A 19,113-nucleotide genomic window follows, 5' to 3' on the forward strand; every position below is an offset into this window, starting at 1 on the left:
ATTTCTATAAGAACATAAGAACCATATCAATGTGTTGTCTCGCACTCTCTCCTTTTGTATGATACTATAATATTTACTTTTCAAGATTGTTTGAGTCTGAAAAATGAATGGTGTTTGTTGGTAATTTTAAGTTTTGTTGGACCGGCAATGCACGTGCTTTTTTTTTTTTTTTTTAAATATAATTTGTGACATTATTGAGGTCAATAGTGAGCAACTTCGAGAGCAGGAATTGAGCCGGGTAAACTTATCCAGCTAACTTTGTCCAGGATAATTCAGTGGGAAATGTAATTCGTTGAATATGCCTGATTAGATTTAAAGTTAAATAACCAAACACCCAAGGAGATGCACCCTTGCTGCTACATCATAGTCCTCTCCTCATCCAGTTTTACAGAGATCCTTTTGCAAGAGGGTTACGCACTGGTTTCCAAACAAAATGAAATAAAACAAAAACAAAAACAAAGCACGGCCAATATTCTGTTTTGGTTGGGTTTTTTTTTTTGTTTTGTTAACTTCCATTTTTGAAAGTCAGCAACATAAAAAAAAAAAATCCTAAGCCTTCATCATAATTTAATTTAACCCATTCGCTCCCGCCCCCCCCCCCCCCCCAATCCTTCTGCCCTCCCACAAGTAGTAGCTTACCCCATCCATGGGGTCATAAAAGTCCAAATGGGGCAGGTGTTTACCCCATTTGCTCCTGGCCCTCCAGGCCCTGCTTGGCACCATTTTGTTTTATTGCCATGTTTTGCATGGCCGTTCAGCTTATAACCATAAAAGAAAGTGATGCCAGACTCAGGGCTGGCCAGGATCATTTTTAAATTGGATCCTGGTGAGAGAGGAGCTCCTGCTTCATTTGTACTACTAGAACCTCATGGATGGGGTAAGCTACACTTGGGAGTAGTTAGGGATAGGGGAAGATCGGGGGGGGGGGATGTTTTATTTCAGTGGTGCTTTTGGTTGGAGGGAGGGAATACGGCATCTTCTTTCTTTTTTTTTTTCACTTTACTATTTGTTTCAGTTCAAAGTAAACCAAAACAAACAACAAAATGAAAAATGAATTTAAAAAAAAAAAAAGACAAAACAAAAATATTTACATGCACACTCCTATATATTAGGGATTTTTTTTCTCTCATTGCTTTCCCTCTTTCTCCTTCTTGGTCTTGGCATTAGTGCACAATTGTTATGGAGGAGGAGAAGAAAAGGTCCTAAAAGCAGTGCTCCTGCAGCTGTGAATAAAAATGAAGTCTGTAATTAGTATAACATAACGTTCATTAAGCCCAGTTTCCTCTTTTTACCAGTGGCCAAGCCAGGTCACAAGTACCTGACAGGATCCCAAAAGGTTGATAGATTCCATGCTGCTTATCCCAGGGATAAGCAAAGGACTTCCAAGTTCACTTTCATAATGGTTTATGGACTTTTCCTCCAGAAACTTGTTCAAACCTTTTTTAAACCCAGCTTCACTAACAGTTTTTATCACATCCTCTGGCAACAAATTCTAGGAGTTAATTATGCATTGAGTAAAAAAATATTTTCTCCTATTTGTTTTAAATGTATTTCTTACTAACTTCATTGCAGGTCCCCTAGTCTTTGTCCGTTTTGAAACAGTAAATACAGCTTTATGTTTACTCGTTCCATTCTTGGAGGAGAAGTCCATTAACTGCTATTAATGAAGTTGACTTAGGGAATAGCCTCTGCTATTACTGGTATCAGTAGCATGGGATCTTCTTTGTGTTTGGGTACTTGCCAGGTTCTTGTAGCCTGGTTTGGCCTCTGTTGGAAACAGAATGCTGGGCTTGATGGACCCTTGGTCTGACCCAGCATGGCAATTTCTTATGTTCTTGTTATTTTATAGAACTCTATCATATCTCCCCTCAGTTGTCTCTTCTCCAAGCTGAAGAGCCCTAATCTCTTTAACCTTTCTTCATAGGGGAATTATTCCATCCCCTTTATCAATTTGGTCATCCTTCTCTGACATTTTCTAATTCTCCTATATCTTCTTTGAGTTGCAGTAACCAGAATTGGAGACAATACTCAAGGTGTGGTCACACCGTGGAGTGATACAGAGGCATTATGATTTTCTCTGTTTTATTCTCCATTCCACATATGAGCAGAGGATTTAAACATATTATCCATGATGATACCTAGAACCTTATCCTGGGTGATGACTTCTAATATAGAACCTTGCAATGTATAGCTATAATTTGTTGCTCTTCCCTGCATTCATCACATTGCATTTGTCCACATTCAATTTCATCTGCCATTTGGATGCTCATTCTCCCAAGATCCTCTTGAAATTTTTTACAATCCTCTTGTGATTTAACAGTTTTGAATAATTTTGTGTCTTCAGCAAATTTGATCACCTCACTCATTGTTCCCATTTCCAGGTCATTTATAAATAATGTTAAAAATCAGTGGTTTCAGTACTTATCCCTGGGGCACTCCACTATTCATCTTTCTCCATTGAGAAAATTACCTATTTAGCCCTACCATCTGTTCTCTGTTTTTTCACCAGTTCCCAGTCAACACTAGAACATTACCTCCTATCCCATGACTTTTTAACTTTCTCAGGAATCTCTCATGAGGGACTTTGTCACATGCTTTCTCAAAATCCAGATACACTGTATCACCTGGCTTACCTTTATCAAAAAAATGAGGCAGATTGGTGAGGCACGACATCCCTTGGCTAAATTCATGTTGGCTTTGTCCCATTAAACTATGACTATATATTCAGTAATTTTGTTTAAAATTCTTTCTATCATTTTGCCTGCAACTGACATCAGGTTCATTGATCTGTAATTTCCTGTATCATCTTTGGAACCCTTTTTAAAAATCGGTGTTACGTTAGCCACCTTCCAATCTTCAGGTATCATAGCTGATTTTAATGACAGTTTTCAAATTGCTAATAGTAATAGGCTGTAATTTCATTTTCAATTCTTTTAGCACTCTGGGATATATACCATCTAGTCCAGATGATTTGCTACTCTTTTGTTTATCAGTTTCACTTGCCAAGCCTATACTGGTGAACAATAGTGGAGGCCTTAGTCTAGGAATCAAGCTCTCATCTCAGTGTTCCCCCTTTTCTGTGTTCAAGATTCATCAGAGAGGTTGAAGAGTAAACACCTTGCTTGTAGTCAACTAATTCACAGCCTATGGATCTGGAGTCATGTTTCTCTCTTCCGGGCCTTCAATCTGGGATCATGATCAAGAAAACTTTACCTGTCCAGTAACTCCTAGAAAATGGGAGGAGCTTTAGATCACAATTTTCCTTTGTCTAGCTTTAGCTACAGGACCCATCTTTATCTGCAAGTCAAGGCTCAACTGGTTAACATGATTGGTTCACCATTCCTTAACCACACTTACAGGTAGATTTTAAATGCCCAGTGCGCGTAAATTCCGGCCTTTACATGCATGGCCGGGCCTTACACACACCGGGCGAATCTTCCAAGAGGCCTGGCCACGTGCGTAAAGGCCGGTTTGCACTCAAGTGCCGGGCCTCTTGGAAGGGGCGGGCCGGAGGGTGTGTTTGGGTTGGTGCAGGGGGCGAGCCAGGACAGCACCATTGTTCACTGTCCCAGAGCCTCACGTGGCTGCCAGCTCGGGAGCTGAAATAAGTTGAGCAACAAAGGTAAAAAAAAAAAAAAAATTAGATTTAGGGGTTAAGGAGGAAAGGGGAAGGGAGGTTAGGGTAGGAAGTTCCCTCCCACTCTGCTCTTTAATTGGAGCGGTCTGGGAGGGAACTGGGGAAGGTCAAAATTGGTTGCTGTGTGAGGTTTGCAAAAATCCTTCCCCCCCCCCCCCCCACTTGCGCATGCCGATTATAAAATCCAGCGCGCATGTGCACGCGGCCCATCGATTTTATAATATGCACGCGCGCACAGCTATTAAAATGTACCCCTTACAGTTTAAACAAGTCCCAGAAATCTAGTTTTAGGCAGCACTCAAAGACCCAACAAAAGTACTCACTTTATAGACACAAACTTTCTATACAATACTATATTTGACAGTCCTTGACAATTTTTCAGTTAGCTTAAAAACACCTTTAGTGGTCATTTTTGTATATTTTTATTATGTTCTTTCTTTATGAAGCTGGTCTTCTTTCTTGAATTTTTGTCCCTCAGCAACTGCTTATCCAGAAACAGATAGCACATTTATTTATTTTTGCACGATTTATATTCCATCTTTCGGATACTTCAAATAATTTATTTGGCCTGGCTGCTTCCATTCTAATCCTTTAAGCTTCCAACTCACGTGGAATCTGCTGCAACCAAGGATAAAGTGCCAAGAGCCTTCACTGCAGCTACCTTAAGGGATTCTCCCATTTTTAAAATTCATTTTACTCTCTTTCCTCTATAACCCAGCTATTGAAATAGCATCTATTGCAGAACGGGGGGGGGGCTGCAGACCACGGTTCTCTTCAAAACACAGTATGCATGCACCATGAATCCCACCCATAGGTGTCGCTGTTGTGAAATGGTTGGGATTTCTTCCTAACTGGGAGCGGTGAAGGCTGCCTCCACAGAATCCTCAGCTCATTTCGACCCGATAAGCAGATGCCAGTCTTGGAATCACACCTAGGGTCCCCGCATGACCGTCCTATAGGTCGCATAAGTAGCTGCATCGTCACTTCGGACCGTCATTTGTTTCAACGACTGTGATCAAATCGCTGGTTGTTTGCAGTGGCAAAATATTCCTTTCAACAACGACAGTTCCCTAACAAGTAAAAGTTTTTGATTGATTGAATGCTACAGCGCAATCCATTTACATAAACAAAGGGGGCTATTTTTCCAGATGGAAGTGGCAGCTAGCTGGGCAGATTCTATTCAATTACCTGGCACTCCAACAGGGGCTTATATATACTGCCTTGTGGGATTTTTTTCTTTAGTTCTCTAATTTATTCTACGAGTGGGTGTGCTCTGAGTACACAAGTATCTAACCTATTTTTCTATTACCTATTCATTTTAAAGGCACAGGTCTAGATAGGAAACAGAAATATTTATATGTAAAACCATGCTGATGCAGCAATGCTTATGTATTTTTTTTTAGAAAACACTTCAGCTCCTTTAGACCTAAATATAGCATGAAACCTATGGTGCACACACATTAGAGGTGTCTTCCTCCTCTGACCTATGACCCTTGAAACCAGCAAGCCTGCAGCTTGGGGGCTGCTGTGAAAACTAGATCCTGATGGGATGGGGTAGGGAAAAGAGAGAGTGAGACCTGGTACAGGACCAGAGAATGATGGACTCCAGTGTTATCTCTTCCATGACTCGATATTGGTGCTTAAAAGTTTTGAAAGTCCCCATTAACTCCTATCTGTCAGCATCTATGAAAATATCTCTGCTATTCTGCCACTCCTCCTTATCAGAAGCCCATTCCGGTGCTTCACTGATACATGTATTTATTTATTTATTTATAAAATTCTTATATACCGTCGTTCAGACAGGCCATCACAACGGCATATAGAGAATAAATGCATGGCTGCTGGGCTGTAATTCATGGCACACAGCACCAATTGCATAAAAAGCATGAAAATATAATAAAGTATTAATGCATAAAGAAAGGAGACCTGGGAAAACGACCGTCAGTGGAAACAGAGTAATACTGCTACCTTAAGTATTTAGAATTTCTAAAAACTCTAGGATCCTGTTCAAAGCTCAGTGTTTGATCAGCAAAACAGAATGAGCACTTCTTCACGAGGAGCCAGTGAGAATGGTACTTGTTTTGATAAATGGCAAAATGGATCCTTATTTCACATCGAACACAATTAGTCATCTCCAAGTTCCCTTCTGCTCTGCTAATATTCCCTGTTACATGCATTTATATTTCAGCTTCCTCTAAAGTGCCTGTCTCTGCAGTTCAGTTCATTTTTTTTTCTTGCAGAAATAGAAATAGTACTATTAATAATGTTTCATACCTGCTCACTCCCTGCATTTAGCCACTTGCATTCTCCTACTTCAGTGAACAGGTGAACTGGGAGAGGAAGGGAACAACCAAACTACCAGTGATTGGTTCTGAGTCATCGATTCCCAGAAATGTACTGAAAAAAAAGAAGAAGATGGAAGAAAAAAAGCAGATCAGGGGAGATATATTTATTCAGTGTACAAGAGAAATATAATAGAGGATCCATGGAGGGATGTGCGGAGGCTGAGGTGTTGGCCAGTGGAATGCAATAGAGAGTGAAGGTCTAGTGCTAACGATAAAAGAAAAACCCCTTCGCAGGCTATAATTATCTGCTTTCTGGATGGAAATAATAATGTGACTATGCAATCAGACTAAAATTGCTTCATCTGGTTTACAAGGTTTAGGCTGCACTTCAATGCCCAGTCCAAATGACGGACATGGAGGCAGACAGTTCTTTGCTGGTGGCTCATGTTGAGGGGAGGCAAGTTTGCGAGTTTTCCATGCAGGTAAACATGTTTACCCTCCATAAAAAAAAAAACAAAAAAACCCCCCCATACTTTTGAAAAATTTCCCTACAGTATGGGTAGAAGTACACGTAGGAAAATGGCGGCACGGTTAGATCAAGGGATTTGAAGTAACTGCGGTTAAAAAATTAGATTAAATATATAAATAATACATTTACATTTCTAGTCCACTTATCATATAAAAAAAAAAAAAAAAAAATACGATCCAAGCGGAGTACAAACCCAAAATATGAAGTGGCCCATCTTCAGTAAACCACAGATTGCACAAGTTATCTGGCTAAAGTTAAACATCCCGCCGAATATACTCATCTAAAGTTATCTGGCTTTATCTGTGGATATTGCCGTTCGATATGCAGGTATATGTACGTACGTAGGTACTGTGTGCACATAAATGTACCTGGCCTGAGAGGAGGTGCTTCCAGGAGTAGGGCTGGGGAGGGATATGCACTTGCACATGGAGACATTAACTTTCAAACAAATGAGTGCGGTGGCATATACACGTGCATGTGCCCGTGCATAGATTTACGATAGCAATTTATAACCTGAGCAAGTGAGCGTATCACATATTCATGTATTTTGAACGAGACGTATATCTACCCTGCAACATACGCACGCATACATGCTTACCTGCGAAATGCATGCAATGCACTGAAAGCAAGTATTTCATTGCACTGAATGTGTGTACCTTTCTTACCTATTTTAAAAATATACACACAAAAATTAAGTAGATCTTACACACATAAATCCCGATTTACGTGTGTAAGTTGGAATATTTTAAAACATGCACATGATTGGAATTACCAGTTTTACCAATTACGCCACTGCCCAGTCCTTCTCCAGGTCACTGAGACCCTTCTGGTTCTTCAGCCTGAACTCCACCCAGCCAATAGCACACAGTAAAAACGTTTAACATCACTTCTGCAAGATAATTAGGCATAAAATTACACGAGCACATTGGCAAATCTATGCGCGCGCTTTTTTTAAAATAGCAACTTACACTTGTAAACGGTGGCCTTGCCCCAGAACAACCCCCAGACTGCCCCCTTTTTACTCGTGAATATATGTGCACAAACACAAAAATATGCGCACGTTTATAAAATAGCATGCACGCGAGATGCCACTTATGCCTGTATATGCTAATTTTTACGCAACTCTTGGAAAATTCACCCTACGTTTTTCCATGTTTTAAAGCATACATATAAAATTACCCCCCAGCAAAATTCTGCACCTATAACAGCACATATAATTGTATGCAGGTAGTTTTTGTGGAATAATTTTCAAAGTAATCTCACATGTGTAAGTTTACTTTGAAAACTGGTGTAATTCACATATGAATTTGTGATTAGATTTATGCAGACTCTTACAAAATTGCCCCATAAGTTACCTTAACTCCCAGTCCCCTGGTCATTCCCCAAGGAGCTACCAAAAAGACGACCCTTAGTTTTATCCCTTTGGGAGCGACCCGGCCACACAGTGAGACTCAGTTAAATGTGGGCCCCACTGGTAACAACAGTGGGCAGGAAGGCCAGGGCATCTTTTGGCTAGGCAGCCAGCAATCCGGGGACTCTGGTGGAAAGGGCCCCTGTTTAGTCCCTTCTTCCTCCTGGCTCCTGAAGTAAAAAAAAGAAACCTACTTTTTTTCTCAATTTATAATTCTGTAAAAGGTCCATTTATTCAATTGCAGTAATTAAAAGGCTACCATCGTGCTCTCAGTTCAGTGGAAAAATAAAAAGATTTTTTTGGATCTGTAACTTCTGTGTTAGAGGCTGGTAGAATCTCCAATGACGTTCTTCCATCAGTTCTCTCCAGGAAAGCCCTATAAAAAAAATTGTGTTTAATCTTTGTGGAGTGACACAATGAAACGGCTGCTGTGTTTGCATATGTTTACATTTTCCAGAGCATTCTGAGTGCTTGTAGCCTCTTTTTGACATCCATGTTTGTTTTCGCACACCAACAAGGCGAAGGACCAATTGTCAACTGGCCATAGCTTCTTGGTAGGATGCATGGCTTACTGATTCCAGAAAGATGCTTCCTGCTTGAGTATAAAGACAGACCCTTCTGTGTGCCACAAAATGCCACATAATGCTGGTGAAAAGAGGCAGGGGTCTTAATATAATTTTGCTGGGGGGCGACTGTAGGAAAATCTGTAAAAATCTGATATTAGGGATTCTACCAATCACTTACAATCAAATGGAGGTCAAATGATCGTTCTTCTGTTGTGCACAGTACAAGCAGCCATTTCGGCCCTGGAATATTTTTTTTGGGAGGCTGTGATGCTTTGTTTAGGACCAATGTAAAAAACGGTACAACCACGCTGTATCACATGAGCTTTTGCCATCACAAAGGTCAAATCTGAAGGAGGGGCCTACATGGTCTTGAAAACTCATAAATACTGGATTATTCTTACACTGGTCCACTAAAGGGTATCGCCAACTACAGAGAACCACAAAAAAGTAAAGCAAAAATAATAACCAAGGCATATGATTCATTTTTAATTACGTCATTATGTTAATTTTTTCCTCTAGCATAACAAGCTTTCCTACTCAGCCTTACTAATGGCAAAAGGTAATGTGCTGCAATTAAAACCAAATGGTGTTCTTAACTCAGCATGGGGAGATCTTTTTTTCTTGCGACCGTCCATCACTTTTCACTCTCTGTCAAGGAACAGGCAGGCCTAATAAGCTAGACCCAGTACTAGTCATTAACAAAGCATGAGGTAGCGTGGAACACCAGTTCTATTATACTCACCTAATTACTTGTCCAGCATCTTACACAAAGAAATAATGGTAGAGATAATAATTGGAATAGCGCTAGCATTAGCAGTATGCGTAATCTGATGTCTGATTAATGTGCCAGTAATTGAATGGCGGGAACCTACATGACAAGGTGTACAGTTCAGATTTTCTGTTCACTCTCCTCTGTCTTCCCTACTAGTCCCCCCCACCCACATGGAAGCCCTATAAGCAGAGTTTCCCCCAACTCTCCTGGAGGCACACATATCCAATTAGGTTTTCAGGATTTTCACAATGAATGAATGAATGAGATAGATTTGCATACACTGGGTTTCCAGTGTATGCAAATATACCTCCTGAATATTCATTATGGATATCCTGAAAATCCGACTGGTTAGATGTGCTTCCAGGAGAGGGTTGGCAAACATTGCCCCATGGGACACCCATCCCTTGATATGTCTCCATCCTGGTGTTTTGTGGGAAGTAGGGCTGAATTGTCAAGTTTTGTCTTTGGCTGCAATAAGGGAATGGATGGGAGATAAATGTGAGGGAGGGGGTTAGTATATGCTTAGTGATGGGGGGTAACTGAGTGGGGAAAGGTATGGAGAGAGAGGGTTTGGGAGGGAGGCAGACTCTGCTCCTTTTGCACTCGCCACTCCCCAGGGTTATCTCCCCACTTTCAACCCTCTCTTTCCCTCCCCCTTTCCAGCTCCCCTTCCCCTTCCATCTTTCCTTCCCCCCCCCCTTTCCTCCCCAGTCTCTACTTCAGTCCCAGCAGCTCATCCACTTCACTGACTGGCAGGGCCTGGGCTCCCACCAACCATGCCAGTCCTTTCTGCCAGCGCTGCATCCTCCCGTCCTGGTGGTGCCTGGGCTTCAGCAGGCTCCAGGTGCAAAATGATGTCCCTCCCCCCCCCCCCCCCCCAATCCCGCAGCTGTGGCTTGCACTGGTAGCACTGTACATAGCGTCGTGCACAGAGTGACAACGAAATCGACAAACATCAGGCAGGCCAACCAACTGTCTTTACTGTACAGTTGGATGGATTTTCTAATGGCTAAGAACCACCTTGATAAAGCCATCAGGTTAGAACCGCAGGTTTCAAACTAAAACTTATATTCTCATAGTAATACGCCATTTATTTTTTATACATGGTGTTCATAACCTGCCCAGAATTTAAGATGGCGCAAGCAATAAATATTTCTAAACGTAATGTTTTGGCACTCGGTACTGTGATATTTCATGCTATGATAATACCATGGATGGATTTAGCCTAATAAAATGTATTCCCATAATAACTCTATAGAGTGGAATTATAATGTGCTTCTCTGGGAGTGTTTGTGAAGCACAACTAGGCAATGTTACAAACTTTTTGGCTAGAAGTAAACTCTGGTTTCCATTCTGCCTTATAAATGCCAATGTTTTTGCTTTAAGAAGAGATCCATTGTTAACTTTAGCTTGCTGATTTGCTATATTTATCCTGATCTGAAGAACTGTCAGTTCATCTCAGTTGGTAGTCCCATTTGTCAATTGTTTGAGCACCTGCAAGCTAATCATTGTAATAAGTAGGGAAAAAAATAAAGCAGGTTGAAGTAAAAATACATAGGTGGGGGAACACCAAGTCTCTCCTCTTGTGCCCTCCAATGTTTCTTCCCTTTCTTCTTCTCTCACCCGTCGACCCCTACATAGCTTTCTGCCATCTTCAACTCAGCCTATCTGGCCCCCCCCCCCCCCCCCCCCCCATTCCAACCCATCTCTCTGGGTTATCTCTGCAACTCAATATGTCTCTTCCCCATCTGTCTCTACAAACCAACCCATCTCCTCTTTCCCCCAAATAGCCTGTCCTCTGCCCTTCTCTCCTCCCAAATCACTCGCCTCTCATCCTGGCCCAACATAGGCTGCATTAGAGAAAGAGATGGGGGTTCAGTCTCTCCTCCCTGAATCCAGTTTCTCTTCATTCTCCCTTGCCAACCCACTTTGTATCTTCCTCTCTCCCTCCCTGGGCTAGGGTCTCTTCTCCCCAGCTTACCCTCACTTCCCTACTCTCTTCTCCTTCTCCCTCCTCAGCCCAGACTGTCTCTCCTCTTTTCACTTTGTATATTTTCCCCTCTCTCTTCCTTATCCAGGCTCTGTCCACTTCTTCCTCCCCCCATCTCGGATCCCTCCTCAACCCTGCTTGTATCTCCGCCTGTCTCCCTTACCTAAGACTTCTCATTTCCTCATGCCGTGAAGGCTATGACAGTCCTGCAAGTCTGAGGGTGAAATAATACATTGATTATTCAGCTTCGTTCTGCATGCACCACCTTCTGTCTCTGACAGATGTGACTAAGCCTCGAAACCTGCATTCGCACAAAACATTGCCATTACACTAAAACCAGGCATAAAACAAACTTCCTTAGAACATCATAATTCAATTAAGATTATAAATGCTACAATATTAAAAAAAAAAAAAACTTCTGTTATCTAATGCTTGAGAAATTAGCCACTTTGAAGAATTTTTCTTTGTTAATTCTTGAAAACCATTCGTTTTAACCTGGTTTTTGCAAGTGATCTGTCAACCTGAGCTCTGTCAATCATGAGGAGGTAGAATGGAACACAGAATGATTGATTTTACCTCGTAAAACGCATCCCTGGAGAAATTTTTAACTGAAAAATAAAAAAAAATATCCAAGAACAGTGCTGTCGTCTAAAAACCTGTCTGTCAGGAAACCATATTCTTGGAACTGCAGAGATCTACATTTCAGAAGAGAAACCAGCGATGTCTGTCAAAATAAGATTGCTATCACATGACGGCAAACCTTCATAGATAATCCCATTCTGGCTATTTACATTTGCATATGGTGAGGCCATTTATCCATAAAGAACCCGAGCTTGCTTGACATCTCACGGCACTTCTGAAGGGATGAGAGTGCCGCTCCCCCTGAGGTGAATGGTGATGCACATTGGCTAATCCATTGCATGGCAGATGCTGAGTAAAGAAACATTGTTTGCGTTTCTATTGGGTTTTTTTAGCCCCCTCTTCTAGAGTTTCCTTAGAAGGCAAGGGAGACCTGGGGCTAAGCCCTTGTTCAGGCAAAAAAAAAACCAAACCCCAGCATGTGGCGTCTCCAATGGGAGAGGGGAGAATAGACCCACCAGGACCTAAGGTGTGTATGGGGGGTGGGGGGGCTTTTCTCTGGGTGTTCTCTACGGTCTGAATGTAGTTGTAACCCAGACCACTTCTCGGATTACTAATAGGTCCTGTAACAGCCTAATGCAGTTAGATGATTAGGGGGAGTATCCAATCATGGACACGGAGCTGTAATGGATACCCCTGGTCCTGAGGTTTTATAGCCAAGCTCTGACATACGCTCTGGGGGCAGTATTATTTGGAAGTCAGAGAAAGAGGTTGTATTTTTCCTACCTGGAGCCTCAGAAACCCTGTGAGACCCCTCCAGGATGAGCCAAAGGGGCTGTGGCGCTGTGCTCTCCTCGCAAGGTGCAGAGTGGCTGCTCCGGGACTATTTGGGGATTTTGAACATTTATTTAGAAACAGAAACATAAAAACATAGAAATGATGGCAGAAAAAGACCAAATGGTCCATCCAGTCTGCCCAGCAAGCTTATGGTAGCACCAGCCGCACCATACAGGTCTCCCCCCATAATACAAGTTACCCCCCATACCTAGTTTCCCAAACCGTTAAAGTCAGGGCCCTTGTTGCTTCCTGTCTGAGTCCAATTCCACATTTCCTCTTGCCGTTTGAAGCAGAGAGCAATAGTATAAAGGCTTGCGGGTTAAGGGTAGCAACCGCCACAGCAGCGAGTTACCCCCGTGCACTCATTTCTTCATTTCCATTCTCTAACCTTTAGGGATGCACAGTGTTTGTCCCATGCCCTTTGAAATCTTTCACCGTTTTCGTCCTCTCCACCTTCTCTGGAAGGGCATTCCAGGTATCCAACACCCTGCTGGAGGCCTGGGGCCTTTCCGGAGCCAGGAAAGGAGAATCCTTGGCGCTTAAGATGCCGAGTGTTTAGGGAAGACCTGCCCAACAAAGGCGACGACCCGCTGCAGCGGATTCCCGCACTTATCTAAGCTGAGCAAAGAAGATTTGTTTCCCCAACATTTGGGAGGAAGGGGTTTTCAGCCCCTCTTCCTGACCATTAAGGGGGGACGACGACTGGCAAGAAGTGCATTCCACCAGGATTCCTACCAGCTGGGATCGCACTAGAAGATTAACCCGCTAACTGTGAGACAAAGATCCACATTACAGGGAGGACCCCTATCCGGCATCCACAAAGAGCCCTGAGGGATAGAGACATTAACTCTGTGCCAAGATAGATTTTTGTGCCATCAGAAGGGGTTTCCTAGCCCATAGGGAGCACTGCACAAGCTAATCCAGATGTGCGGATGGATTCCTGGCCTAATAAAGACTAACGCACAGATAGAGGAGAAAAGGTCTGTAATTAAAAGATAAACTGCAGAGAGACTGTGGTGTGTGATTTACCATATTTAATTGTCCCATTCAACGAAACTGTATCAGTAAAGCATTATTTTGGATACGGCCTATGTGGTCCGAATGTGGTTTGTTTGGCACACAAGGCACAACTCACAGTACAATGAGGGAAAATCAGCTAAATACTAGTCTGAGAAGTGCTATAAACCTACGCCTACAGCATTGTAGCATCATCGCCACAGGGAAGGAAACGGGATTTGAATAATGGGCACATGGTTCTCCACTAAGGCAGTAGCTAACTAAGCTCTTGCTCAGCCAGTGCATGTCTATTTTCAATTTATAATAATTCTTCTTCATCTTTAACAGTACATTTTGCCCAAAGAAAAACTGAATCAAATCATTGCCTTTTAGTTAGCCTTGGTGATCAGTGTGCCAGTTGAATGAATTACAATAGAATCATGAGTGAGATCATCATCAGGGTGCACTAATTCGTTTCAGAATAAACGAGGAGGCACATTTATTAAATGCTTTAAAGAGCCGATGCTATAATGAAACTGATTAAAAGCAAGCATCATTTTGAGATGGTGGAGCTAAAGAAATTATTGCATGGGCAGTGCCTGTATCAAAACATACACATGTATACATATGGATTCGGAGCCACATATTATGTAGATAGACAGATCTGCCCATAACACCAATTTTGGAAACCCTGAGGCACAAAGAATTGTGACCTAGCAGAGGGTTAGATTGTTGAAGAGGAGGGGATACTGCTTGTTTTCCTCGACCCCCCCATTTGCTTTGTGATGCAGCTGAAAATGAATGCAGGGAGAGAGTGCCAGCTGCCCATTTCAAGGCACTGACTGCGTTGCAGGGACGCGAGAGAGCACAGGGGTATGCATGAAAAGGGCGTGGCCGGCCACAGCCTCGGCTTTAGGGAAAGGAACGTGGCACGCCACTTTCTATGCTAACACATTTGTATGGACTGCACAGGATGCTCACAGCGAAATCGCTCAACTGTTTCCAATGCTTTAACGGGATATTATTTATCAGTGCATGTGTCCCCAGAGCAGTAAGATAGAATAAAACCTGCTATAATGTTCAGGTCGGTCATGCAACAACAACAAAAAAAAAGTGGAACTAAATTTAAAGGGCAGCCTATAACTAATCTGAGCAGCACCATCTGATGTACTGGAGAGCTTTCAGCAATGTACCTTTAGTAATAAGAATCCATTTCTGTTTCGCATTTCTTCAGTCTTTCATTTCTGGTCAGTCTCTTGACGACACCCAGTGGAAGCACCGAAGCATTACTGTATATCACACAACTACTGTATACTGTGCCTGTGTCCTTTAAAATAAGATCTAAAGCCATTGTCAAAAAACGGAAGATGTCTTCTGTAGGTAAGCAGAGGGCAATCCATAAAATTAAGGGACAGAGTCAAAGGATTTGTTAGATCTGTTTAGAACTTGGTATTATCAATGCTACTATTCTGTTGCAATAAGAGCAGTACATTTGTTGACCTGTCAGCGACTTGGATGTTACAGTTCGGTTGCGAGAAATAACCGCGCACTTTTGTGCTATTCATTTATAACCAGAGAAACAATGTGGCCGATAGTAAAAAAAAAAAAAAAAAATGTTGAGCCCCAAATTTAAAGCACCTAAGTTAGGTTCCTATTTTCAACTGAAAGGACCTTAAGTTTTGAGCTGAAAGATAAATGTAAATTTGGGATCCTAAGATTTAGGGACCTAAATTTAGACTCTGCTATTCATTTGCCTAGAGTTAGGTGCCTAGTTCTGAAAATCAGTGCTCAGCTGCTACCTTTGTTTCCCTGCCCTAACTTCGCCCCTGTAGCCATCCACTTTTTGGAATCCTAAATTTGGGCTCCTATTGAAACTAGGAGCTTATATTTAGGATTTCAAAAGGGACAATTTAGGAGCCTAAACCTTTTGAAAACTGGCCTCGGTATTTTGCAGTTTTGCTCTATATCTGCTTTTCTGGCTGTCCCTATTCGAATTTTTCCTCCAGTGGATAAAAAAATACTGAGCCCTCTACGTAACCTGCAGTATATTAAGCAAGGGGGGGGGGGGGACTCTGCAACAGAGGGAGGAAAAAAACAAAAGTTATCACATAAGGGACTTTGCTGTGTCTTTCTAAATGCCAAATGAATTTTTTTTTAATTGCTTTGGTGGTGCTTCTGCTTTAAATGGATCATGTTTACAAGAATTTATAAAAAGAGACTAGGAGTGCAGGTAACAACTGCAAGGCCTCCTCTAGTTTACCAGTTTATTGTCTTTCCATTTCAATACCACTGACTCTATTACTGGATTATCCGGTTTTATCCTCACGTTCCATCACTAAGCATCTTCCCGTGCTTTCTTGAATTCTGCTACTACTATTTTTTTTTTTCCATCTGCACCACCCCCACTGGGAGCGTTGCATACCTCCACCATCCTTTTCTGTGAAGAACTCTCTCCAGATCTCTATTCTTGCCCTGGAGCCTCTTATCCAGACTTCTTGTTCTAGGACTTCCTTACTACTGAAATAATGTTTGCATCTTCGTGCATTATTTATACAGTACATTTGAATTATTTAAAAGTATTTAATCTCCCTTCTCTCTGCTCCTCCTCTCCACTAGGGGATACATATTTGAGGCCCTGTATTATAAATGCATAAAACAAATCAAGTGACTTCTTTGCTTTTTCACTCTGTAAAACTCTGGTACACTCTTTATAACTAGAGTTTTCTGGAAGGATCAATTTATATTATCTAAAAAAAAAAAAAAAAAAGAACAAAGGATTCCAATTCAGACTACAATCCTCAGCTGCACAAGTAAACAGATCGGCAATCTCCAACTACTGTTATACCTTTATTCACATATTTAGAAAACATTGCTAGTGCTAGTGTGAAGTCCAAGGTATTTGGCTTGATTCATTACTAATGTCATTTGTGGCTGTGGTCTTCTGTATTTAATGTCCACTCTTCACGGGATATTTAGTTTTATTTTTATGGTTATAATGTTTTTAAGCCAGTGGTCGATTAAGATTTTTCATTGCTTTGAATGTTTTTCCTGGAAAGTAGTATATAATTTTTTCACTAAATAAATAAATAGCTCCTCCTTTTTTTTTTTTTTTTTTATTAAGCACAGGTGCAGATGACAGCCCTGAAACAATTTTACCCTTAACAGAATGCTTGGGGATAACCTGCATGGAGCAACAGTTACTTGCTGGGCAGCAATGCCTGACTACGACAATTCTAAAATGTTCACACATAACTCCTCCTAGTGCAGAATGCCATGCAAATTATTACAAACTCTGCCAATGTTACTGATTACATAGATAGGGAGAGCAATTTTCAAAGCTATTTTCCCAGGCAAATTGGCCTGACTAAAAATTGCCATCCCCTATATGGTTTAAATTTATGTGCAGGCTTCCACAGTGTGCCTAGTTGTAGCCGTGTTAAAAGAAGCATTCCTGGGTAGTTTCTCTTTGTAAATAAGCTATAAAATTTGGGCAGTAAAAGTATTCCACCTGCTTTACAACTCTGAAGACTATTGAAAATTTCCCCCATTATGCATCAGTTGCTAAACTTCAGCAAAATTCCTAGTGGCATGCAGCGTATAGCGATGAATCTACAGACTGAGGATTCATGTGTAAATTGGTTAAAGACCTGAGAGTACATCTGACATTTTTCTAGAAATCACTTTTTTTTCCAGAGAGATTTTTAGAAGCATGACATCTCTACAAGGTACAATATGAAGGTGACAAATGGCAGCTACTTACATTATTGTCACAAGACATGCCATACTGGGTCAAACCAAAGATCCAGGGAGCCCCCAGTATCCTGTCTCCAACAGTGGCAAGTCCCAAAAAATTAGATTCAATTTCTTGTTGTTTCCTCCCAGGAATATGTGGTGGGGTTTCCTGGAGTCACACTAGTTAACTGTTTGTGGACTATTGCTCCAGGAACGTGTCCAAACGTTTTTTAAATCGGCTATGTTATAGGCCGTGACTACATCTTCCAGCAACAAAGTCCACAGCCTGACTGTTCCCTGACTCGAAAAAAATTACTTCCTCCAATTTATTTTAAATCTGCTTTTCATTTCAAGGAGTGTCCCCTAGTCCTGGCACCATTTGAAAGGATAAATAATTGTTCCCTATTTACCAGTTCCACCCCATTCGTGATTTTGTAAACCTCTGTAATATCCCCTCTCAGTAGTCTCTTCTCCAACCTGAAGAGCCCTAACCTGTTTAGCCTTTCTTCATAAGGGAGCCATTTCATACCCTTTACCATTTTTGTTGCCCTGTTCTGTAGCTTTCCTAATTTTACTATATGTTTTTGGAAATGCTTTATCAGTCTCTTTCTTCAGAAAGTAACTGGACAGTGGGATGTACAGACCGAGGAAAATTGGAGTCCAACTTTAGGTTGGGTTTTAGTTCGGCTAACTGGGAAAAGGCAAGCTAGAGAAAATATCCTGACAGTTACGGACAAGATGGTATCTTGCATCTTTCCCTGTTGGTAGCAACAGCAATTCTTCTTTATAGTTCTCCTTTAGCTTTCGCTCACCTTAGTTTGAAATATAGACATTAAAATTCGGAAAAAAATGAATAAATGTGTTTGAAAATGCAAATTCATTTACAATGCACAGGTGAGTATCTTTCAACGGAAAGGAGGCTCGAGAACAAGGGGGTCATGAGAAGATGGTAAAAGGGGGCTAGACTCAGGAGAAATATTAGGAACGATTTATTTACAGAAAGGGAGGTTGATGCCTGGTACGGCATTCCCAGTGGGAAGTGGTAGAGAGAAAAATGGTTTCTGATGTCAAGAAAGCATGGGATAAATACAGGGGGATCTCTGAGGGTGTGATGGGAATTAGACAGATGGGCAGACTTGATGGGCCACATGGTCTTTTTTTGCCATCATGTTTCTATGTTTAAAAGTCAGTTGTAGGAAAGATAAGTGAAGCCTCTACTGTTTGGGTTTACAATATCTGACAAGACCTCTGGGCTTTGCTCGAGGCAAAACTGTATATTTAGGGTCCCTGGATATAAAAGCTCCCAGAGTTCAGAAGATCACCTGAAAACACACATAAATACCGCTGTGAACAGACCAGCATTCCTAGTGGGGTCAGCTGCTTCCAAGACCCTTTTGGTCATTGTAGAGTTTGCACAGTTTCCACTGTCCCTCAGCCAACAATCAGATAAAAAACAAATACAATCATTTACAATAATAGTGAAAATAAGGTTGAGGCTTTCACTCAAAAATGTCCATGCTGAAAGTGCTAAAGTGATGTGCTTTTGCTTTAATTCCTCCATTCTCTCTTCTTTCCATAGAGAGGCCTGATGGCTTGGTTCCTCTTAGGTATGGCTCTGCCGAAAGACAGCTAGGATATTTTTCATGTGTGTAAGACGGTCCTTGAGAGAAGTCATTGAGAGAATCATCATCTTGTAGGTTGGGTCAAGTGGTAAGATGGCTAGAAGCCACCAACACCAGCCGGGTCCATCTGAGGAAGCCTGGCACAGAGAAGAGAGAG

The 19,113-nt window shown here is 41.6% G+C and overlaps 1 protein-coding gene across 1 annotated transcript in view; it reads right to left on the reverse strand.

Annotated features, from left to right (window-relative positions):
• Nucleotides 1–16,436: 16,436 nt before the first annotated feature.
• Nucleotides 16,437–19,113, reverse strand: part of LOC115079590 (LON peptidase N-terminal domain and RING finger protein 1-like) — a 37,622-nt gene continuing 34,945 nt past the window's right edge. Inside the window, exon 12 of the mRNA XM_029583258.1 lies at nucleotides 16,437–19,093. Coding sequence (XP_029439118.1) covers nucleotides 18,938–19,093 — 156 coding nt within the window. The 3' untranslated portion in view covers nucleotides 16,437–18,937. The remainder of the gene's footprint in view (nucleotides 19,094–19,113) is intronic.

Source organism: Rhinatrema bivittatum, chromosome 18 (genome assembly GCF_901001135.1).
Source record: "Rhinatrema bivittatum chromosome 18, aRhiBiv1.1, whole genome shotgun sequence".
In the NCBI taxonomy this organism is placed as follows: domain Eukaryota; kingdom Metazoa; phylum Chordata; class Amphibia; order Gymnophiona; family Rhinatrematidae; genus Rhinatrema; species Rhinatrema bivittatum.